The 25,352-nt window shown below is 54.8% G+C and overlaps 1 protein-coding gene across 1 annotated transcript in view; it reads left to right on the plus strand.

Moving 5' to 3' along the window:
- The first annotated feature begins 6,102 nt into the window (after positions 1-6,102).
- The window catches only part of LOC140404134 (uncharacterized), a 51,990-nt gene continuing 32,740 nt past the window's right edge, over positions 6,103-25,352 (plus strand). The window contains exons 1-2 of the mRNA XM_072492551.1: positions 6,103-6,410; positions 18,700-18,876. Of these exons, the coding sequence (XP_072348652.1) occupies positions 18,715-18,876 (162 nt within the window). The 5' untranslated portion in view covers positions 6,103-6,410; positions 18,700-18,714. The remainder of the gene's footprint in view (positions 6,411-18,699; positions 18,877-25,352) is intronic.

The following is a 25,352-nucleotide window of genomic DNA, read 5'->3' on the forward strand; positions in this document are numbered from 1 at the left end:
CCAATCACCAGCCTGTGTTACAAAGGTTACCTCCAATCCCAGGCCCTTTAACCTTTGCTGATATTGTCCTGCGCAGAATCTTGTCCTTCTGACTACAGGCCTGTAGAATGACTTAGTTCGCTTGACAATGCTCATGAAGCATTGGAACAGGAGGAGCCCATTCAGCTCTTCAAGCACCTTCTGCTGCCTTTCAATCAGATCATGGCTGACCTGTGACCAGACCCCTTCATACCTATTGCTTAACAGGCGATTCACCCATCACCCATTTCAAATTGATGAACAGTCTGCTGTTATTCGCCTCTTGCGGAATCGAGTTCCAAACTTCTCCGACCCTTTTACTGAAGAGACATTTCCTAATTACGCTCCGTGTTGTGACGGTGGGCGGGAAGGGGGGGGGGGGGCGGTTAATGCTGGAAGGAGGACAGGAAGGCTAAGTGATGAGCTTTCCAGAGATATCCACTCCCAGTTCTACAACTTGCATTCACATGGTGCCTTCAACAGGGGCTAAAAGGTCCTCACAGGCGGCATACCCTACAAACATTTGCCGCTGCGACATGTCAGGATGCAGTTGGATAAATGTTCCAATGTCCTAGTCAAAGAGGTAGGTTTGAAGGAGAGAGAGGTGGAGAGGCACCCCCCTCATCGCCCCACTCCAACCCCCATCGCCCCACTCCACCCCTCACCGCCCCACTCCACCCCTCATCGCCCCACTCCAACCCCCATCGCCCCACTCCACCCCTCACCGCCCCACTCCACCCCTCATCGCCCCACTCCACCCCCCATCGCCCAACTCCACCCCCCATCGCCCAACTCCAACCCCCATCGCCCCGCTCCACCCCACATCGCCCCACTCCACCCCCCATCGCCCAACTCCACCCCCCATCGCCCAACTCCACCCCCCATCGCCCCACTCCACCCCCCATCGCCCAACTCCACCCCCCATCACCCAACTCCAACCCCCATCGCCCCGCTCCACCCCCCATCGCCCCACTCCACCCCCCATCGCCCAACTCCACCCCCCATCGCCCCACTCCACCCCCCATCGCCCAACTCCACCCCCCATCACCCAACTCCAACCCCCATCGCCCCGCTCCACCCCCCATCGCCCCACTCCACCCCCCATCGCCCAACTCCACCCCCCATCGCCCAACTCAAAGAACAAAGAACAAAGAAATGTACAGCACAGGAACAGGCCCTTCGGCCCTCCAAGCCCGTGCCGACCATACTGCCCGACTAAACTACAATCTTCTACACTTCCTGGGTCCGTATCCTTCTATTCCCATCCTATTCATATATTTGTCAAGATGCCCCTTAAATGTCCCTATCGTCCCTGCCTCCACTACCTCCTCCGGTAGTGAGTTCCAGGCACCCACTACCCTCTGCGTAAAAAACTTGCCTCGTACATCTACTCTAAACTTTGCCCCTCTCACCTTAAACCTATGCCCCCTAGTAATTGACCCCTCTACCCTGGGGAAAAGCCTCTGACTATCCACTCTGTCTATGCCCCTCATAATTTTGTATACCTCTATCAGGTCGCCCCTCAACCTCCTTCGTTCCAGTGAGAACAAACCGAGTTTATTCAATCGCTCCTCATAGCTTATGCCCTCCATACCAGGCAACATTCTGGTAAATCTCTTCTGCACCCTCTCTAAAGCCTCCACATCCTTCTGGTAGTGTGGCGACCAGAATTGAACACTATACTCCAAGTGTGGCCTAACTAAGGTTCTATACAGCTGCAACATGACTTGCCAATTCTTATACTCAATGCCCCGGCCAATGAAGGCAAGCATTCCACCCCCCATTGCCCAACTCCAACCCCCATCACCCCGCTCCACCCCCCATCGCCCCACTCCACCCCCCATCGCCCAACTCCACCCCCCATCGCCCAACTCCACCCCCCATCGCCCCGCTCCAACCCCCCATCGCCTCGCTCCAACCCCCATCGCCCCGCTCCAACCCCCATCGCCCCACTCCAACCCCCATTGCCCCGCTCCACCCCCCATCACCCCGCTCCAACCCCCATCGCCCCGCTCCACCCCCCATCGCCCCGCTCCAACCCCCATCGCCCCACTCCAACCCCCATCGCCCCGCTCCACCCCCCATCGCCCCGCTCCAACCCCCATCGCCCCGCTCCAACCCCCATCACCCCGCTCCACCCCATCACCCCACTCCACCCCCCTCATCGCCCCACTCCACCCCCATCGCCCCACTCCACCCCCCATCGCCCCACTCCACCCCTCACCGCCCCACTCCACCCCCCCATCGCCCAACTCCACCCCCCATCGCTCCACTCCACCCTCCCCATCGCCCCCACCCCCATCGCCCCACTCCACCCTCCCATTGCCCCCACCCTCATCGCCCCACTCCAACCCCCATCGCCCCGCTCCACCCCCTCACCACCCTACTCCACCCCCACCGCCCCACTCCACCCCCCATCGCCCCCCACCCCCCCGCCCCACTCCAACCCCCATCGCCCCACTCCACCCTCCCCATTGCCCCCAACGTCATCGCCCCACTCCAACCCCCATCGCCCCGCTCCACCCCCTCACCACCCTACTCCACCCCCACCGCCCCACTCCACCCCCCATCGCCCCCCACCCCCCCGCCCCACTCCACCCTCCCATCGCCCCGCTCCACCCCCCCATCGCCCCCACCCCCATCGCCCCACTACACCCCCATCGCCCCACTCCACCCCTCACCGCCCCACTCCATCCCCCAACCCCCACTCCACCCCCCCATCGCCCCGCTCCACCCCCCCATCGCCCCCACCCCCATCGCCCCACTCCACCCTCCCATCGCCCCCACCCCCATCGCCCCACTCCACCCTCCCATCGTCTGCACCCCCATCGCCCCACTCCACCCTCCCCATCGCCCCCACCCCCATCACCCCACTCCACCCCCCATCGCCCCCACCCCCATCGCCCCACTCCACCCCCCATCGTCCCACTCCACCCCCTATCGCCCCACTCCACCCCCCATCGCCACCACCCCATTGCCCCACTCCACCCCCCATCATCCAACTCCACCCCCCATTGCTCCACTCCACCCTCCCATCGCCCCCACCCCATCGCCCCACTCCACCCTCCCCATCGCCCCCACCGTCATCGCCCCACTCCAACCCCCATCGCCCCGCTCCACCCCCTCACCACCCCACTCCACCCCCACCGCCCCACTCCACCCCCCATCGCCCCCCACCCCTCCGCCCCACTCCAACCCCCATCGCGCCACTCCACCCCCCATCGCCCCACTCCAACCCACAGGCCCATTCCACCCCCCTGCCGCACCCCCCCACGCCACCTCACTCCACCCTCCCATTGCCCCACTCCACCCCACCTCCCCATTGCCCCTCTCCACCCCATCACCCCACACCACCCCCATCGCCCCACTCCACCCCCAGCGCCCCACTCCACCCCCAGCGCCCCACTCCACCCCCAGCGCCCCACTTCACCTCCCCATTGCCCCTCTACACTCCCATCGCCCCACTCCACCCCCATTGCCTGACTCCACCCCCATTGCCTGACTCCACCCCCTGCCCCATCCACCCCCATTGCCCCACTCCACCCCCCACCCCACTCCACCCCCCATCGCCCCACTCCACCCTCACCATCGCCCCCACCCCCATCGTCCCACTCCACCCTCCCCGTCGCCCCCACCCCCATCACCCCACTCCACCCTCCCCATCGCCCCACTCCACCCCCCATCGCCCCACTCCACCCCCACTCCACCCCATCCCCCCACTCCACCACCATTCCACCCCCCATTGCCCCCACCCCCATCACCCCACTTCACCCCCTCTCCACCCCCTCCCCAACCACCACATCGCCCCATTCCAGCCCCCCATTGCCCCACTCCACCCCCCCATCGCCCAACTCCACCCTCCCCATCACCCCCAACCCCATTGCCCCACTCCACCCCCCATCGCCCCACTCCACCCTCCCATCACCCCCTACCCCATCACCCCACTCCACCCCCCATCGCCTCACTCCACCCCCATCACCCCACTCCACCCTCCCCATCACCCCCAACCCCATTGCCCCACTCCACCCCCCATCGCCCCACTCCACCCTCCCATCACCCCCTACCCCATCACCCCACTCCACCCCCCATCGCCCCACTCCACCCCCCATCGCCCCACTCCACCCCCACTCCACCCCATCCCCCCACTCCACCACCATTCCACCCCCCATTGCCCCCACCCCCATCGCCCCACTTCACCCCCTCTCCACCCCCTCCCCAACCACCACATCGCCCCATTCCAGCCCCCCCATTGCCCCACTCCACCCCCCCATCGCCCAACTCCACCCTCCCCATCACCCCCAACCCCATCGCCCCACTCCACCCCCCATCGCCCCACTCCACCCTCCCATCACCCCCTACCCCATCGCCCCACTCCACCCCCCATCGCCTCACTCCACCCCCATCACCCCACTCCACCCCCCATCGCCCCACCCAACCCCCCATCACCCCACTCCACCCCCTATCACCCCACTCCACTCCATCCCCCACTCCACCCCCATTCCACCCCCCATTGCCCCCACTCCCATCACCCCACTCCACCCCCTCTCCACCCCCTCCCCAACCCTCACATCGCCCCACTCCACCCTCCCCATTCCCCACTCCACCCCCCCATTGCCCTACTCCACCCTCCCATCACCCCCAGCCCCATCGCCCCACTCCACCCCCATCACCCCACTCCACCCCCCATCATCCCACTCCACCCCCACTTCACCCCCCCATCGCCCCACTCCACCCCCATTGCCCCACTCGACCCCCACTCCACCCCCCATCACCCCACTCCACCCCCACTCCACCCCCCCATCGCCCCACTCCACCCCTAGTCCACCCCCATTCCACCTCCCCATTGCCCCACTCCACCTCCCATTGCCCCACTGCACCCCCCATCCCCTCACTCCAGGCCCCCATTGCCCCACTCCACCCCCCATTGCCCCACTCCACCTCCCTATTGCCCCACACCACCGTCCCATCTACCCACTCCCCACCCAAATTTCCACCCCACCGCCCCACTACACCCCCCCACACTCCACTCCACCCCCTCCCCCCCCCCACCCCCCCCCCCACCGTGCCACCGTCGCAAGGGCCACATGGTCGAGCGACAGAGAGAAAAACAAAAGTGACGCCTTCTGCAGCCGGATGGCCCGCCGATACTAGGGGCGGGGGGGGGGGGGGGGGGGGGGGGGGGGGATGACGGGGAGGGGACATAAAGACAGCAAGCGCTGGATAAACGCAGCGGGTCCGGCAGCATCTGTGGTGAGAAAAGCAGGGTTAACGTTTCGAGTATGTGTGACCCTTCTACAGAAGTGGTGGTGGGTGGGGTGGGGGGGGGGGGGGGGGGGGGTGCTAGCCAAACTTGGAACAGTGCCAGGTTGAAGGAATGCACCTTTGGGTGATCCACTGTCTGAGGAGGAGAAACTGCATTGAATCATAGAATTTACAGTGCAGAATTCGGTGCATTTGGCCCGTTGAGTCTGCGCCAGCCTTTGGAAAGAGAACTCCACTCAAGCCCACGCCTCCACCCCATCCCCTTAACCCAGTAACCCCACCCAACCTTTTCAGACTCTAAGGGTGCAATTTAGCGCGACCAATCCACCTAACCCGCACACCTTTGGACTGTGGGAGGAAACCGGAGCGCCCGGAGGAAACCCACCCAGACGCGGGGAGAACGTGCAGACTCCGCGCAGACAGCGACCCAGCGGCGAATCGAACCCAGGACCCTGGAGCTGTGAGGAAACTGTGCTAACCACTGTGCTACCGTGCCACCCTCCAACTTGACGGGATCGTGAGTCGCGGGGGGGGGGGGGGGGGGGGGGGGGGCGTGCAGACACTGCAAAATAATAACAACAGGTGGGCAAATAAATTCAACCCCCACCCCCAACCCCCCCCTCCCCCAGCATTATGTTTCACATATCTTATTAACATTTCAACAAAAATGACTCAATAATGACTTAAAGGGGGCATGATGAGGGTGGTGGGGGTGGGGTGGGGGCTGAGGTCCTGTGTTGAGGAGGGGGCTGGGATATCATAAGGGGGAGGGGGGCAGAGTTTTTCTTTTTGCAGAGTCAGGAAAGGAGGGGGGTGAGAAAGTCACTTTTGTTTTGCACCTTTTGGATGTAGCCAAATCTCAGCTGCTGGCTGACGTCACAACCCGATGACGACAGGGGGTTGGAATTACGTCACTGTGGGGGGTTCCCCGTTGACGTCGCGATTGGGGCCAGAGCCGCTCACTTAGCCGCAATTGGACTTTTCTTTTTATCTTTCACCGGAGATTTTTTTTTTCGTCCCTCCCCGTCTTCCCGGCTGCTCGTTCATGGTTCGCTACGGAGCTGTTAAAGCCACAGGCAAGGCAGCAACTGCACGCTTCATGTGCCAGTCGGAGCGGTCCCTTTAAGAACGTGAGCCTGTTAAGTATATTTTGTGTTTCTTGGATATTCTCTCTCTCTCGTGTTTTCCTTTCTCATTGTGATTGGGGTGATGGGTGGGGTGGGTTGGTCCCTTTAAGAATGGGAACCCCACCCACCCACTCCTCCCCTGCCCAAAACAACAACAAACAACTTTGGGGCTTCCTCCAAACTTTATCATAATTAATAATATTTATTAGTATCACAAGTAGGCTTACATTAACATTGCAATGAAGTTACTGTGTAAATCCCCTAGTCACCACACTCCGGTGCCTGTTCTGGTACACTGAGGGAGAATTCAGAATGTCCTATTCACCTAACAAGCACGTCTTTGGACTGGGGGAGGAAACCGGAGCACCCGGAGGAAACCCACGCAGGCACGGAGAGAACATGCAGACTCCGCACAGACATTGACCCATGCCGCGAATTGAACCCGGGACACAGTGCTAACCACTGTGCCACCGTGCTGCCCTTACGCCCGAAGTGCACCAATGTGGTTCACTGGAACCCACACCCCTCCCTCCAATCCCCAGTGGGTTGCTTATTAACGACCTAGGGGCAATTTGGGTCACACTGTGAAAGCCCCCCCCCTCCCATTCCTTCCTTCCTCCCTTATGAAATGGTCAAAAAACCAACACCACCACCAATACCCCACTGGTGTTTCACTCCCGGGCACACAAAACTGTTCTTTGGACCAATTCCAGTCATTTCCCCTCCCATCTGCCCCATTAAACTTACAGGATGTTGTGATTGACCTCAGCACCCCTGGGCTCAAATTGACATGGGAGGAGAGGAAGAGGAGGGGGGTAGGATGGGTGGGGTCGGTCATTGGGCGCAAAGTAGGGCATCATTCCGGGGTTACCCACCCCTCAACTACTTTCCCTTTGCCAGGAAGTCTGGCATTTCAGTCGGTTGGTTGCGACGCCCCATGTGGTGGAGCAGCAGTCGCCGAGCTTTTACTGTCCTAAATTCAGACGCGGTGGCGTACGGCTGCCTGGCCAACCAAAGGGTGCTGGAGCCTGTTCTCCCCTGAGGCAAAAACCCATGCCACCTGCGATGGGTAGGGGACAGGGATGGGAACATTGGCAAGGTTATGTAACATGTGCATCAAATCCATTCCTAAGGGCGTGTACTGATTCATGGATCACAATTATTGATTAAGTTCAAGACAGCCACATGGGTGTGCATTCCACCCCCCCCCCCCCCACAGGTTTTATCACCCCCCTACCCTGAATATGTTGACCCCTGCTTGCCCCTGGGTCGGTGGGTGTTAGAAACCCTTCGATGACCTTCATCAATGTACTTTGACAGGCTCATCCACTGGATCGAGATTACAGTACTCTCACTGCCCACATCCAATAACTCCAGGGTGACTGTGCTCATTGGAGTGTGACCCAACCCTGGCTCTTTCGATATTTTCTTCAAATTCATCTGTTCGGCACGAGAGGAAATCTTTGCAGGGTTACGGTTAGGAACCCACTGCTGATCCGGTGAGAGGTTCAACAGTGGCCTTCAAAAGGGAATTGGGTAAACGCTGGGACGGAGGAAACAAAACAGTGGGCAGCACAGTAACATAGTGGTTAGCACAATTGCGTCACAACTCCAGGGTCCTAGGTTCGATTCCCGGCTTGGGTCACTGTCTGTGCGGAGTCTGCACATTCTCCCCGTGTGTGCGTGGGTTTCCTCCGGGTGCTCCGGTTTCCTCCCACAGTCCAAAGATGTGCAGGTTAGGTGGATTGGCCGTGCTAAATTGCCCTTAGTGTCCCAAAATTGCCCTTAGTGTTAATGGGGTTACTGGGTTATGGGGATAGGGTGGAAGTGTGGGGCTTGGATAGGGTGTTCTTTCCAAGAGCCGGTGCAGACTCGATGGGCCGAATGGCCTCCTTCTGCACTGTAAATTCTATGATTCTATGAATTCTATAATTCTATGAAAACTGCAGGAATGTGGGAAGAAAGCGGGACCGACTGGTTTGCTGCTGGAAAGAGAAGGGTTGAATGGCCTCCTGTATTCTTTATTGTGCCAATGCTTACACGGCAGTTAAGTGCCAACCACGTTGCTGTGGGTCTGGAGTTACACGTGGGCCAGGACAGGTAAGGATGGCAGATTTCCTTCCCCTAAGGGGGCATTAGTGAACCAGAGATGGGTTTCTGCGACAGTGGTTCCATGGGGGAACCAGATGGGGTTTATAACCACCATTGATGGCCCGCTTCACAACCATCGGTAACGACATGGCACGCATAGAACATAGAACATAGAACGTTACAGCGCAGTACAGGCCCTTCGGCCCTCGATGTTGCGCCGACCTGTGAAACCACTCTAAAGCCCATCTACACTATTCCCTTATCGTCCATATGTCTATCCAATGACCATTTCAATGCCCTTAGTGTTGGCGAGTCCACTACTGTTGCAGGCAGGGCATTCCACGCCCTTACTACTCTCTGAGTAAAGAACCTACCTCTGACATCTGTCCTATATCTATCTCCCCTCAATTTAAAGCTATGTCCCCTCGTGCTAGACATCACCATCCGAGGAAAAAGGCTCTTACTGTCCACCCCATCTAATCCTCTGATCATCTTGTATGCCTCAATTAAGTCACCTCTTAACCTTCTCTCTAACAAAAACAGCCTCAAGTCCCTCAGCCTTCCCTCATAAGATCTTCCCTCCATACCAGACAACATTCCGGTAAATCTCCTCTGCATCCTTTCCAATGCTTCCACATCCTTCCTATAATGCGGCGACTAGAATTGCACGCAATACTCCAAATGCGGCCGCACCAGAGTTTTGCATAGCTGCAACATGACCTCATGGCTCCAAAACTCAATCCCTCTACCAATAAAAGCTAACACACCGTATGCCTTCTTAACAACCCTCTCAAGCTGGGTGGCAACTTTCAGGGATCTATGTACATGGACACCGAGATCTCTCTGCTCATCCACACTACCAGGAATCTTACCATTAGCCCAGTACTCTGTCTTCATTCCTTCCAAAATGAATCACCTCACACTTTTCTGCATTAAACTCCATTTGCCACCTCTCAGCCCAGCTCCTGCAGCTTATCTATGTCCCTCTGTAACTAGTAACATCCTTCCGCACTGTCCACAACTCCACCGACTTGAGTGCCATCTGCAAATTTACTCACCCATCCTTATACGCCCTCCTCCAGGTCATTTATAAAAATGACAAACAGCAGTGGCCCCAAAACAGATCCTTGTGGTACACCACTAGTAACTGGACTCCAGTCTGAACATTTCCCATCAACCACCACCCTTTGTCTTCTTCCAGCTCGCCAATCTCTGATCCAAACTGCTAAATCACCCTGAATCCCATGCCTCTGTATTTTATGCAGTAGCCTACCGTGGGAAGCTTATCAAACACTTTACTGAAATCAATATACACCACATCAACTGCTTTACCGTCATCCACCTGTTTGGTCACCTTCTCAAAGAACTCAATAAGGTTTGCGAGGCACGACCTACCCTTCACAAAACCGTGTTGACTATCTCTAATCAAATTATTTCTTTCCAGATGATTATACATCCTATCTCTTATAAACCTTTCCAAGACTTTTCCCACAACAGAAGTAAGGCTCACTGGCCTATTGTTACCGGGGTTGTCTCTACTCCCCTTCTTGAACAAGGGGACAACATTGTAACTCTCGAGCGCCCTAACTGAACCTTCATGTCTCATCTTTACATAAGCCTCCTTCTTCCTCTTGATAAGTGTTTCGACTGCTTTAGTAAACCATGGTTCCCTTGCTCGACCACTTCCTCCCTGCCTGACAGGTACATACTTATCAAGGACACGCAGTAGCTGTTCCTTGAACAAGCTCCACATTTCCATTGTGGCCATCCCCTGCAGTTTTCCTCTCCATCCGATGCATCCTAAGTCTTGCCTCATCGCATCATAATTGCCTTTCCCCCAGCATGTCCACCAGCCCCAGGGGAAGGCAGCAGGACAGGTAGATAAGATGGTTTTTAAGAGGGGACACCTGCCTTTATCGGCCCAGGCATGGAATATAATGGGTCATTAGCGAAGCAGATGGGTTTTTACGACAATCGCTGATGGTTGTCATGGTCACCATAACATAGACTGGCTTTCAATTACAAATTTTATTCATTGAATTTAATCTCCACCAGCTGCCGTGGTGGGATTTGAACCCATGTCCCCAGAGCATCAAAATTACAAGTCCAGTGACATTACTACTACGCCACGTTTTGCAGCGATTCTTTTGCTGTTGATCTGCTTTTCCCATTTACATAAGACCATAAGACCATAAGACATAGGAGCGGAAGTAAGGCCATTCGGCCCATCGAGTCCACTCCGCCATTCAATCATGGCTGATTTCAACTCCATCTCCTCCTGTGTTTCTTTCCTGGTTTCACTGCCATCTTTTGCATCATCCTTTTGGTCATTTAGTCTCTCCTGCCTCTTACCCGATCACAGACCTTCCCTTTTACACTTCCCTCTTTTCCCTGGCTCTGTAATTGTCTAAGACTATAAGACATGGGAGCAGAATTAGGCCACTCGGCCCATCGAGTCTGCTCCACCATTCAATCATGGCTGATATTTTTCTCATCCCCATTCTCCTGCCTTCTCCCCATAACCCCTGATCCCCTTATTGATCAAAAATCTATCTATCGCTGTCTTAAAGACACTCAGTGATTTGGCCTCCACAGTCTTCTGCGGCAAAGAGTTCCACAGATTCACCACCCTCTGGCTGAAGAAATTCTTCCTCATCTCTGTTTAAAGGATCGTCCCTTTAGCCTGAGATTGTGCCCTCTGGTTTTAGTTTTTCCTACAAGTGGACACATCCTCTCCACGCCCACTCTATCCAGGCCTCGCAGTATCCTGTAAGTTTCAATAAGATCCCCCCTCATCCTTCTGAACTCCGACGAGTACAGACCCAGAATCCTCAAACGTTCCTCATACGACAAGCTCTTCATTCCAGGGATCATTCTTGTGAACCTCCTCTGGACCCTTTCCAAGGCCAGCACATCCTTCCTTAGATACGGGGCCCAAAACTACTCACAATACTCCAAATGGGATCTGACCAGAGCCTTATACAGCCTCAGAAGTGCATCCCTGGTCTTGTATTCTAGCCCACTCGACATGAATGCTAACATTGCATTTGCCTTCTTAACTGCCGACTGTACCTGCACATTAACCTTAAGAGAATCCTCTTACATCTCTCACATTTTTCCAGTTCTGATGGTGTGTCTTTGATCTGAAACCTTAGCCCTGTTGCCTCCCTCCACAGCTACCGCTGGGTTTATCCAGAATTCTCTGTTTGTATTCCAGATTTCCAGATCCTCGGTAGTGTGCTTGTTGGATTTTGCCGTAGGTTTTTTGGTGCCTGGGGAGAATGTGTAACTCTGCCTAGATTTCCTTAATTCCTGATAGGAATATCACTCTCAAACATCATGTCCCATTGGAGTAACCATTGGGACCATTGGTGTTTGCCCCCTGCCCCTGCCGCCCCATCTCAAACAGAAGGGGGTTACCATTGACCAGAAACTGGGGCGAGATTCTCCGACCCCCGCCGGGTCGGAGAATCGCCGGGGTCTGGCGTGAATCCCGCCCCCGCTGGTTGCCGAATTCTCCGGCACCGGATATTCGGCGGGGGCAGTAATCGCGCCGCGCCGGTTGGTGGCCCCCCCCCGCGATTCTCCGGCCCGGATGGGCCGAAGTCCCGCTGCTAAAATGCCTGTCCCGCCGGCGTAGATTAAACCACCTCTCTTACCGGCGGGACAAGGCGGTGCAGGCGGGCTCCGGGGTCCTCGGGGCGTGCGTGGGGCGATCTGGCCCCGGGGGGTGCCCCCACGGTGGCCTGGTCCGCGATCGGGGCCCACCGATCCGCGGGCGGGCCTGTGCCATGGGGGCACTCTTTTCCTTCTGCCTTCGCCACGGTCTCCACCATGGCGGAGGCGGAAGAGACTCCCTCCACTGCGCATGCGCGGGAATGCCGTCACCGGCCGCTAACGCTCCCGCGCATGCGTCGCCCGGAGATGTCATTTCCGCGCCAGCTGGCGGGGCCCCAAAGGCCTTTTCCGCCAGCTGGCAGGGCGGAAATTAGTCCGGCGTGGGCCTAGCCCCTTAAGGTTGGGGCTCGGCCCCCCAAGATGCGGAGCATTCCGCACCTTTGGGGCGGCGCGATGCCCGACTGATTTGCGCCGTTTTGGGCGCCAGTCGGCGGACATCACACCGATACTGGAGAATTTCGCCCCTGAACTGGACTAGCCATATAAATACTGCGGCTACAGGAGCAGATCAAAAGCTAGGAATCTTGCGGTGAGTAACTCACCTCGTGACCTCCCAAAGCCTGCCCACCATCATCAAGACACAAGTCAGGAGTGTGATGGAATACTCTCCACTTGCCTGGATGAGTGCGTCTCTAACAACACTCGAGAACCTCGACACCACCCAGGACAAAGCAGCCCCGCTTGATTGGTGCCCCATTCACAAACATTCACTCCCTCCATCACCAACGTACAGCACAGCCATGAAGTACCATCTACAAGATGCACAAGGGCAGCACGGTAGCATTGTGGATAGCACAATTGCTTCACAGCTCCAGGGTCCCAGGTTCGATTCCCGGCTTGGGTCACTGTCTGTGCGGAGTCTGCACGTCCTCCCCGTGTGTGTGTGGGTTTCCTCCGGGTGCTTCGGTTTCCTCCCACAGTCCAAAGATGTGCAGGTTAGATGGATTGGCCATGCTAAATTGCCCATAGTGTCCAGAATTGCCCTTAGTGTAGGGTGGGGTTACTGGATTATGGGGATAGGGTGGAGGTGTGGACCTTGGGTGTGGTGCTCTTTCTAAGAGCCGGTGCAGACTCGATGGGCCGAATGGCCTCCTTCTGCACTGTAAATTCTATGATTCTATGAACTCACCAAGGCTCCTCAGACAGCACCCTGACCACTACCATGTAGAAAGACAAAAGCAGCAGATGCCTTGGAACCCCACCACCTGGAGGTTCCCCCCAACTCACTCACCACCCTCACTGTCGCTGGGTCAAAATCCTGGAAATCGCTCCCTCCCTAACAGCACTCTGGGTGTACCTACACCTCATAGATTGCAGCAGTTCAAGAAAGCTAAACATAAATAAAATACTAAACTGGATGGCTGACACTGACCCAAATGCATCTTATTGATGGTGGAACCATCAGCCTTTGGCCACTGGAGAGTTGCTGCAACACAATGAGAACAGTGTTCAGGCCGAGGGCAGCCATTGTCCCGCAGGACAACTTTGATGTGCTCTGTTTCGTTGCCAAGCTTGCAAGGTGAAACCTGTAAAATTCTAACAGGACTGGGACAGGGTAGGTGCAGGAAAGATGTTCCCGATGGCGACGGGAGGCCAGAACCCGGGGTCACAGTCTGAGGATACAGGGTAGACCATTTAGGACAGAGATGAGGAGAAATCTCTTCACCCAGAGAGTCCGTGGAATTTGCTAGCACAGAAAGCGGTCGAGGCCAAAACATTTTGGGCGTCATCTACCAGCCGCGTTGCACCCAAAATGCGGCACAGCTGGTAGATGGCCAGAGATCCCTGTTCCGGGATCTACCTGGCTTGATACGCCTCATGAGATCAAACGTGTATTTTGCAAAGCTGCATATTAGAGTGAGACAGCTAGCTTCAATCTAATATCCCCTAATCAACCCGAGGCATTGGTATCTAACCCCTTTGCCTCGGGACCTCGGACGAGCGCCGTTCAGTTCTGGTCTCCACAAACAGGGACCAGGTGGAACGGCACTCGTGGAGGGTCTCCCAGAAGATGGGAGCCCACAGGTGGTTGCGCCCTGGGCAGGGTGGCAGCCTGGCACTGCTGGGCAGTGCCACGGTGTCCCAGTGGCACCGTCAACTGGCACTGCCAGGGTCCCAGGCTGGCAGCGTCAAGGTGCCAGGCTTGCATTTTTCCCACGCCGGGGAACGGGCCCATGGGTGTCCTGTGGTGTGGGGTAGGGTGCAGGGGCCCCGAGGACGCCCTTATAGGTGAGTTAGGGCTTTGGGGAGGTTCGGGGGTCGTGTCAGGGGGGTCGAGAGATCGGCACCCCATTTCTAAATGGCGAGCGGAGCTCCTCAGTGCAGGAGACGGGACTAAGTGCTGCCTAGGCGAGGAATTCACTCAACAGAGTCCCATTAGATAGCATGGTGTTTCCCGGCACTGCGCGCACCGGTTAAACGCACCCGTCTCGGTTTTCTGTTCCAATTTGGATACCCGTTTATTTTCGAAAAGGAGTTAGGTATAGCTCGTGGGGCGAAAGGGGTCAAAGGATATGCGAGGGGGGGAGTGGGAACAGGTTACCGAGTTGGATGATCAGCTATGATCATAATGAATGGTGGAGCAGACTCGAAGGGCCTCATAGAATAATAGAATCGCTACAGTGCAGACGGAGGCCATTCGGCCCATCAAGTCTGCGCCGACCCTCTGAAAGAGCATCCTACCTAGGCCCACATCCACGACCTATGACCATAGCCCCATAATGCCGCTTAACCTTTTGGACACTAAGGGGTAATTGAGCATGTCCAATGCATGCCTGGTGAAACTTGCAAACTAATTTTTTAAAATATTTTTATTAAGAAATTTTTCATGATAACAAAATAACATAATTAAATAATATAAAACAAATGCTTCATGCTTCAATGTACATAGAGCACAATACATAGTCAAAAACACATGCAACCGTAACCCTCTCCCCCAGCAACAGGGCGAAAAGGGCTAGAAATACAGTACCCTAGCAGTTGCCACCTTGTGCATGTCTTCCCCCTACATACTGCCACCGGAAGTGAGAGCTTGCAAACTGCGCGCACACACACACAGAGTCTCCCAAGATCAGAATCAAACCCAGGCCCCAGGCGCTGTGAGACTGAGGTGCTGTCGCATGCAGCTCACCCCCGCCTTCTCCAGGGCAGCTATGGGGTGGGCAATAAATGCTGGGCCTAACCAGCGACATCCCGTTTACATCCCGTAAGTGATGAATTTTTTTAAATGACTTTAGACTTGGCGCTACCCACCAGGAGAATGCTTTGTCATGGTCAAGTGGGAGCTCACTTTGGCAGCTCCCATGATTCCGATTTGTAAGATTTTGTGTTCTAGTTCCAGTCCGAGAACCTGACTCAGAAATCTAAGTCGACAGTACTGAAGGAGTGCTGTACTGTCGGAGGTGCTCCTTTCTGATGAGACTTTAGACTGAGGCCCTGTCGCGTGGACATATAAGATCCCACGGCGCCATTTTGGAAAACGAGCAGGGGTTGTTGGCCGATATCGATCCCTCAGTCAACATCAGGAAACACAAACTGACCGCTATCACATTGCCGTTTGTGGGCGATTGATTTGTGGCAGAATGGCCGCAGTGACAACATTGACTCCTCCTCCCGATATCATGCCCTAAAAGGGCGTTGCCGACCAGAGTTTCCATTGGATTGGTCCATGGTGACGTCTGGCAAAGTTAAGCAGTGGTTTGCTGTTGCCACCTGCTGCCTGGCTGACCAGGCAACTCTCACTTTTACCGTCTGTCATCAGGTGTATAGGAGGGACTTAAAGGCCGATAATCAAACCTGTTTGGCCACATTACGAACTGACCTTCTATGGCCACCAAGTCCTGGAGTGGGACTTGAACTCTGCTTCCCCCCAAAAAGTTATTTGTTGACTGTAAAGTGTTGCGAGAAGTCCAGTCGCCATAAGTGACGCTATAAAATGCAAGCCTTCTTTTCCTTTTTATTGTAAAGAATTCCGCAAGGAACCTCCTCGAAAGGAGAGACTAAACGCAGACTGGGCGACCGCTTTGTAGAACACCGTCGGTCCGTCCGCAAGCAGCACCCAAACTCCCCTGTCGCTGCCATTTCCCACGTCCACATGTCCGTCTTTGACCTGCTGCAATGTTCCAGTGAAGCCCAGCGCAAACTGGAGGAACAGCAGCTCATCTTCCGATCAGGCACCTTACAGCCTTCCGGACTTAACATAGAGTTCAACAACTTCAGACTGTGAACTCTCTCCTCCACCTTCACCACATTTTTATTTCTATCAATTTACTTTAATTTCTTCCATCGATCCGTTTCTCCCTCACCATTGAACCCCCCCCCTTCCTCCATCCCACCCTACTTGGGCTATCTGTTCCCTATTCCATGTTGCCCTTTGACACACTGCTTACTGTTCTGCCATTAGCACATTCTGATCTCTTAATGCGCCACTGTCAGCACCCTTCTTCGTCATTACCATCACCATTTATATTCCCTTTGTCTTTTTCATAGATTATCATAGAATTTACAGTGCAGAAGGAGGCCATTCGGCCCATCGTGTCTGCACTGGCTCTTTAAAAGAGCACCCCAGCCAAGGTCAACACCTCCACCCTATCCCCATAACCCAGTAACCCCACCCAACACTAAGGGAAAATTTTGGACACTAAGGGCAATTTATCATGGCCAATCCACCTAACCTGCACATCTTTGGACTGTGGGAGGAAACCGGAGCACCCGGAGGAAACCCACACACACACTGGGAGGATGTGCAGACTCCGCACAGACAGTGACCCAAGCCGGAATCGAACCTGGGACCCACCCGGTTTAAAATGTCTTGCAGATTTGTCACCGCGTCCTACAGCGAAGGAGGCTGTTCGGCCCATCGTGCCTGTGTCTGCCCTGTGAAAGGGTTGCCCAGTGGGTTAGCGCCGCTGCCTCATGGCGCCGAGGTCCCAGGTTCGATCCCAGCTCTGGGTCACTGTCCGTGTGGAGTTTGCTCATTCTCCCCGTGTCTGCGTGGGTTTCGCCTCCACAACCTAAATATGTGTAGGGTAGGTGGATTGGCCACGCTAAATTGCCCCTTAATTGGAAAAATAAATAACAAAAAATTGAAAGGATTGCCTGATTGGTACCACTCTCTCCTGCTCTTTGCCCATAAACTTCCTCCAATCATGTATTTGAAAGAGGTTATTGAATCTGCCTCCACCACTAGTACAAGACGTGTCTTCCAGCTCATAACTTGTTATCATAGAATTTACAGTGCAGAAGGAGGCCATTCGGCCCATCGAGCCTGCACCGGCTCTTGGAAAGAGCACCCTACCCAAGGTTAACACCTCCACCCTATCCCCATAACCCAGTAACCCTACCCAACACTAAGGGCAATTTTGGACACTGAGGGCAATTTATCGCGGCCAATCCACCTAACCTGCACATCTTTGGACTGTGGGAGGAAACCGGAGCACCCGGAGGAAACCCACGCACACACTGGGAGGATGTGCAGACTCCGCACAGACAGTGACCCAAGCCGGAATCGAACCTGGGACCCTGGAGCTGTGAAGCAATTGTGCTATCCACAATGCTACCGTGTCATCATCTTTGTCAATCTCCACCTATCGCTGGCACTCTATCCAACTCCCCAGCTCCATGTCCCCCACCACCCCCCGCCCCTCACTTACAACAGCATAAAACTGACTCTATTTCCAGCTCTCTTCAACTTTGACAAAGAGTCATCCAGAATGGAAACGTTAGCTCTGTCCTCTCTCCGCAGATGCTGTCGGACCTGCTGAAATTGTCCAGCATTTAATAATCTTTATTAGTGTCACAAGTAGGCTTACATTAACACCGCAATGAAGTTACTGTGAAAGTCCCTAGTCGCCACACTGCGGCGCCTGTTCGGGAACACGGAGGGAGAATTCAGAATGTCCAATTCACCCAACAAGCCCGTCTTTCGGGGCTTGTGGGAGGAAACCGGAGCGCCCGGAGGAAACCCACGCAGACACGGGGAGAGCGTGCAGACTCCACACAGACAGTGACCCAAGCCGGGAATCGAACCCGGGTCCCTGGCGCTGTGAAGCAACAGTGCTAACCACTGTGCTACCCTGCCGCCCAGGTTTTCTGCTTTTGCTGCTTAAGGAATTCGACATCTACAGCCCCGGATATGCGATTCGAGAATCTTACACGTGAGATAATCCAGAGCAGAATCCAATGGCAGGGTGATGAGACTTGTGTTGGAAAGACATAACTGACTAAGTTACTCTTAGTCTTAGCCACGCCAAAAGCAAACGGCGCCATAAATCTGAAATAAAAAGTGTCAACGCTTAAATACTGAACGGACGAGGCAGCAACTTTGGAGAGAGTAACAGAGAATTGATTTTTCAACGACCCTGCACGTGAACTTTGTTTCTCTCTCTCCCCAGATGCTGCCCGGCCTGCTGAATATTTTCAGCCTTCACTGCCGTTTTCGTTTTGTTTTTTATTTCCCCTTCTCGCTGTCTGTTTACGGGAATTTCTTTTTTAAAAATCCTTTTCATTTTCATCTCCTGTTCAGGGGTGAGGAAGGAAGATGGTCGCACCGGACAGTGAAACTCCGCACCTTTGCAGCCCCCTCGCCAAGTCACATGTCTGCACCGAAACCCCCACACCAGGGGCTCTCCAGCAGCATCTCTTCTACGGTGAATACGACCCCTTCAAGTATGCGCCCATTTTCGAGAGCGACTTTGTTCAGGTAAGGGGAAGTTAACTGCCGGAGGCTAACCACCATTGAGGTGGCCGCGTAGGATTTACAGCACGGGTACAGAGTCCCCCTTTCCCCCCACAAGGCCGCCTGCCGCTTGCTCTTAAGCTTTCCCCTCACAGAGCGCCGACCCTTGTTCTGCCGTTAACACATCCCGCTGCCTTACCTTTATGCTGCTGTCAGCGCCTTCTTTAGTCTTTAACACCACCACTGACAGTCCCATTCGGCGGAACCTTCTGGTTGCACCCGCCTGTGAGTTCATTCACACTCGCGTCGAGCAAAAGAGACATGCTGCCGAAGCTTTGCGTCTTGCACTCATCAGGACACATGCAAGAGTGCCAAATTTCAAACTGTCATAACCCACACAAGGCCCACGGGGGATCCATGATCAATCCCCCTGTGGAGCTCACGGAGTATGAGTTTCCTAGGTAGTGGGGCGTGGGGTGGGGGGGCGGGTGGGAGGTGGAGGCCACCCGGATAGGGCTCGTCAGAGATGAATATATAAGCCGCCCCGAGCAGGGACCGGAGAGTTGGGTGCCCAACGGGGACTGCAATGGTGGAGTTACAGGCCAGTCTGAAAAACGTATCCCTTTGTCTTGTGTCCATAACATTTTTATCAAGTATCTCCTGAGCTCAGTCCTATCAGTAACCTATTTGGCATCCCTGCTTCACCCCCTCTTAAACAGGACAACATCCATCACATTTCTCCTCTTTAGCTCAGAGTAGAGCCACACGGACTCCGAATATTGGATGGGATACTCCGGCCCTTCCCGCCTCGAGGATCTTCCGGTTTCGTCGGAGGTGACACTCCCCCACTCACCCTCCCGCGGCAGGTTCCCCCCAACGGCGTGGCCAACGTGCAACTCGAATGGCCATCGACTTGGGCGGGACTGGAGGATTCCACCTGCGGCCAATGGCACGTCGCCCCCACCACCTCCACTGTCGGACAAAATGGTGGAGGAGGAGGTGGGGAGGGGAGAAATCCCGGGCCGTGAACTCTGTTCCTCTCTCCACAGATGCTGACGGACCTGCTGGGTTTTTCCAGCACCTTCAGGTTTTGTCACAGAAACAGGCCAACTGGCCCGTCTGTCAAGTAGGCTCTACGTTAAACTCCTTATCCCGCCCTCCCTACCAAACCTTTCTCCCTCATGTACTTCCCTCGCTTCTCCCTAAATCTCTGTCTGTTATTCGCCTCAAGTACTCCAAGCCGTAACAAATCCCACATTCCAACCAGTCCCTTTGTTAAAATAGATTTCCCCTGAAGATGCTTTTAGCTTTATTCGTCACTTTGTATTCATAGACTTCGCGCCTCTATTAATAATCCTCCCAAGAATAGGAACCTGCCTGCACCCTATTGAACCCCTTCATGATCTTAAAGGTCGTTCCTTTTCCTCTCAGGAATACAGAGCCCTAGTCTGCTCGATCTTTCCCGATGGTTATAATCTCCCCGCTCGGATATAGCCTTATAAATCTTTTGTTTTGCACCTTCCCCAGTGCCCAGATATCCCTGACAAGTTTGCTTTGATCGAGGAGCAGATGAACAAGAGGAGGTTGAAACCTCTCTTGACTCTTGTTCTCCAACCATTAATACCACTTAACCCAACGAAAACCCATCAAACTCAACTTGGGAATTTTTCAGCGAATTCCCCGGCTCAGTACCTTTTGGGGGCACGTCAGTCCCCTTGTCCTGGACACCACTGCTCCCCCCCCCCCCCCCCCCCGCGCCTCCCTCACCAGCCTCCAGCCCACCTTCTCTCCCATTCCACAGAGAAAACAGTTGATTTCATCACATCCTTTATTCAGCTTAAACACTTCAGTGAGTTCGCTCACACTCACGTCGGAAAAAGGGACATGCTGCCGAAGCTTTTCGTCTTGCACTCATCAGGACAAATGAAAGAGTGCCAAATGTCAAACTGGCATAACCCACCCAAGGCCCATGGGGGAGCCATGATCAATCTCCCTGTGGAGCTCATGGAGTATGAGCTTCCTCGGAGATAGCGGGGGGGGGGGGGGGGGGGGGAGCTGAGAGGGGGCGGAGGCCACCCAGCTTGGGCTCGTTAGAGCTTGAATATAAAAGACCCCCCGAGCAGGGAACGGGCAGTTGGGTGTACTGTGATGTTGGAGTTACTGCCACGGGAACATTATTGTAAATAGCTGAAATAAATCTTTGCTTTCTACCGATGGCGTCCTCGAACATTAACCTGGCGACGAGGACAAATGAGACTTGTCGAAATGCCCAGCCACCCTGGATGACCAACGTACAGGAACGTGATGATATAACATTTGAATATTCTGCTATTTGGTAAACTCGAGGCGTTCGTCACAGGCCTGGAAGTTTGGAACCAATATGCAGGGCGTCTGAAATACTTTTTTCAGGCCAATGGTATCTTGGGGGAAGACCGTTAAAACGTGATCCTCCTGATGGCCTGTGGGGCCCCAACTTTTGTAATTATACAGAGTCTCAGTTATCCAACTTCACAGGGTTCCAAATCGTTCGACGAGTTGGTTGCACTAGTGGATGAACATTATGATCGGAAACATTCCGTTATAGTGCAATGTTATCGGTTCAACATGGCTGTGTGGTCTCCGTGAGTCGGTCACTCACATTTTGACCTGCCAGAGGGGGCAGACGTGGCACTTTGAGTTCGGGTCATCCCTCTCGGAGATGGTGAGGGACAGGCGGGTTTGTGGAATAAGCAACACGGCCACACAACGGAAGCTGTTGGCGGAGCCCATGTTAGACTTGTAGCGGGCAATCGTGCTGTCATCACCCCGTGAAAATGCAGCGAAAGGGGTGCAAGAGCTTCAGGAGTCCGTGGACTATGGACTGCCCTCTGTGTCGGACTCCCGCAGCATTACCGGACAGTGCCACACTGACCGGATCACCTCCCAAGCGGCAACCCTGATCTGTAGCCGGGAGCCACTGCAGACCTGCTGAATACCTCCCCCCGAGGCCGAAGGGAGAGCCGGCCACATTGCCAGATTGTGCGTGATGGTCAGAACCAGCGAGGAGAATGCCGTCCAGGGCAGCCGCCAAGGTCGCCACAAGCCAGGGTCTTGAACGTGGCCCCTCCACAAGATGACAGTGTGATGCAGCTGAACCTCGAAGGTGGCGCCGATCAGGGTCACATTACAGGTGAACGGGCATCCACTGGTGATGGAGATGGACACGTGAGCTGCCGCCGCCATTTTGGACCGACAGACCTTCCTCCGGCTTTGTGCAGGGATCTTACCGCTGGCACTGCGGGACACCAAGGTGAGGCTGGCAACCTATACCGGTGAACCGCTGGGCATCGTGAGGGCCACGGTGACTCTGGTGATACACAGACACGAATCGGTCCGGCTTCCCTTGGTCGTGGCCAGAACCCAATCTGCCGGGGCTGTGACTGGTCGTGAGTCCTCCGTCTTAACTGGCAACAGATTTTTCGGATGGACACCGGGAATTTATATGATGTCATGGGCAAATAGCCTGAAGTGTTCCCAGAGAATCTGGGCAGGATAATGGGGACAAGGCTCCTATCTGTGTGGACACAAAGGCTCAACACAGATACTGTAGGGCAAAGCCTGTTCCCTTCGCCTTGCTTGCCAAAATTGACACAGAACGGCAGCGCCTGAAGGATCTCTGGCTGATACGGCCAGGACAACTTAAGGAGTGGGCCGCACCCGTTGTCCCGGTAACCGGCTCTCCGGGAACTGCAAGCTCACGGTAAAGAGGGCTTCGCACCTGCACCGTTACCCGATGCCCAGGGTTCAAGATGTGAACGCGAACCTGGCTGGAAGGCGTTTCTTTACGGAACTCGATGTGAGCCGTGCCTGTGGAGCTGGACTCAGCACCCAGAAAATTCGCAACTGCAAACACCCATAGAGGGTTATTTGAGTACGCCCGCCTCCCATTCAGGGCCTCCTTTATCCCGGCAATCGCCCAGCGAGTAATGGAGGGTGGTCTTCAGGGTCTGCTGAAGGTAGATGTATCTTCCGACGACCTGCTCATCACGGATGCCACCGATAAAGAGCACGTGGACAATCTTCAGGAAGTGCTCAGACGCTATCCTCCAGTGGGCAACTGGCGGAAGAGGAACAAGTGGTGACTTGCTCGGGGTACAGGGTGGGCAGGGACTGCCCACACCCAGTGCAAGAGAAAGCTCAGGCCATACAAAGGGCCCCAACGCCGAGGAATCATAGAATGTACGGTGCAAAAGGAGACCATTTGACCCATCGATTCTGCACCGGCCCTTGGAAAGAGCACCCCACCTATCCCCGTAACCCAGTAACCCCACCCAACCTATTTGGACACTAAGGGCAATTTAGCGCGGCCAATCCACCGAACCTGCACATCTTTGGACTGTGGGAGGAAACCGGAGCACCCGGAGGAAACCCACGCAGACACGGGGAGAACGTGCAGACTCCGCACAGACAGTGACCCAAGCCGGGAATCGAACCTGGGACCCTGGCGCTGTGAAGCAACTGTGCTAACCACTATGCTACCGTGCTGCCCCCTGAACTCCTGTTATTTTTAGGCCTGGTGAATTATGATGGGAAGTTCACCTCCAACGTGGCCACCCTATTGGCGCCCCTCCGTATACTGTTACAGAAGGATCAGAAGTGGGCGCTTGGGGTGTCTTCCAGGATGAAGCATTCGGCGGGGTGAAACAGCGCCTATCGTACTCCTCGTTCAGTATGACCCAGCTCGACCACTAGTCCTAAGGTCCGATGCCATCTCCTATGCCAGCGGGGTGGTACTGGCACACAGATGGGATGACGGCATGGAGCGCCCTACTGTTCGTGCTTCAAGTACCCCGGCAGACGCGGAACTAGGTTATGCCCAAATAAAGAAGGAAGGCTTGGTGATATTTGGGGTAAAGGAATTCCATCAATACATCAACGGGTGGCATTTCTCCATAGCAACCAATCACAAGCCTCTGCTGGGGGCGGGGGGGAGGACAAAGAGATTCCACCCACTGAAGCAACCCGGATTCAGCGTTTGGCATTTCTGCTCACTGCATACACGTCTTCATTCCAATACCGTCCGGGTACGCACATACCCCACACTGATACCTTTCATCGTCTCCTGGTGCCTGTGAGTTCCCCGCCCCCACCAGTGGCATATGAAGTGGTAATAACACTTAATTTTATCGATACTGGCAGTGGCGGCTGGCCGAACATGGACTCAGCCGGTCATGATAGTGAGATATTAGGTAGGACCTTGAGTCCAGAAATGGGACCCAAGATGTCGCAGACAATTTAGGGGTTAAACAGACGGAAGGAAAAGACTATTAGCCCGGCCAAGTCAGAGGGCTATGCCCACAGCCTGAGTTACCTTGTCCCATTTAGACTTAACCTCGGTAGTGGGAATACACAGGATCCCCCAGTGCAGCCAGGATGATCCACTCCAGATCCATTGTCATTCGAGACAACCTTGTTTGGGAAGCCATTAACCCATCACAGAGTCTGGAGCCCGATTTGTGTCCATCAATGGAGGGTTGGTTGCATATGTATGGTATGGCTCTGTTCACTCGTAGAAACGGGAGTGGAAAACCAGACTGCCAAATCAAGATAATGGATTCAAGTCTGGTCACCTCAGGGGGAGAACCTTTATTTGAGGGGCTGGGTGGAGCTTAGAGAGAGAAAGAGCGAGAGAGGAAAGAAATGCTGTTTTGAACAGTTACAGAAAAGAAGGCTGGGGATATTGACAGGGCGATCTTGAAAGTTGCCACGGAGGCAGGCTTTGGAAAAGGATTCTGGCCAAATGACCCTGACAGAAAGTATATTATTTCATAAATGCAAGCATCGCCTTAGTTTATCTGTGATAGTGGAACAAGAGCTTCATTTTCATGTGCAGTGTGGTTTAATGTAAACTCGTGTGTTAAGGTTAAGAAACTGCATGTAATCTGTTAGTGTTGGCTGAAGCAAAAGTTTAAATATTGTTTTCTTTTGTTTTGTTTTACTAACATTTCTTTATAAACTAACCAAGCCCTATATCTTATGTTATCACTCTTGGAATGAATTGATCTTTCCGCAACGCATTAAAACTTAAAAGCGTCTAGTTCAGTATCTTAGCTGTGGTTGAGGGCTGACCAGGCGTCTGTAACAAGTGAGATCCTAAACTGGCAAAGCTCCACCACATGCTCTTAACTGGTGGATTAGAGAGGACCCTCTACAGCCGTATGCCTAGAAACTCCAGGAGCTAAGCGTGGAAGATGGTTTCATACTGTGGGGAGCTTGTGTGCCATCCCACCACAGGGAAGGAGTCCCTCCTGAGGGATTTCCACAGTGGTCACCCGGGGGCCTCAAGGATGAAGATGCTGCCTCGGAGCTATGTCTGCCGGTCTGGCATCGATGGTGACAGAGAGCGGGTCGTAGGCAGTTGTCCGGAGTGTTGGGAGCACCAAACACGCCGGTGGCCACCCATCATCCTGGGAATGGCCAGGACGTCCATGGGTGAGCAGGCTGACTTCGCGGGGCTTTTC

The sequence above is a fragment of the Scyliorhinus torazame genome, chromosome 29 (genome assembly GCF_047496885.1).
Source record: "Scyliorhinus torazame isolate Kashiwa2021f chromosome 29, sScyTor2.1, whole genome shotgun sequence".
In the NCBI taxonomy this organism is placed as follows: Eukaryota; Metazoa; Chordata; class Chondrichthyes; order Carcharhiniformes; family Scyliorhinidae; genus Scyliorhinus; species Scyliorhinus torazame.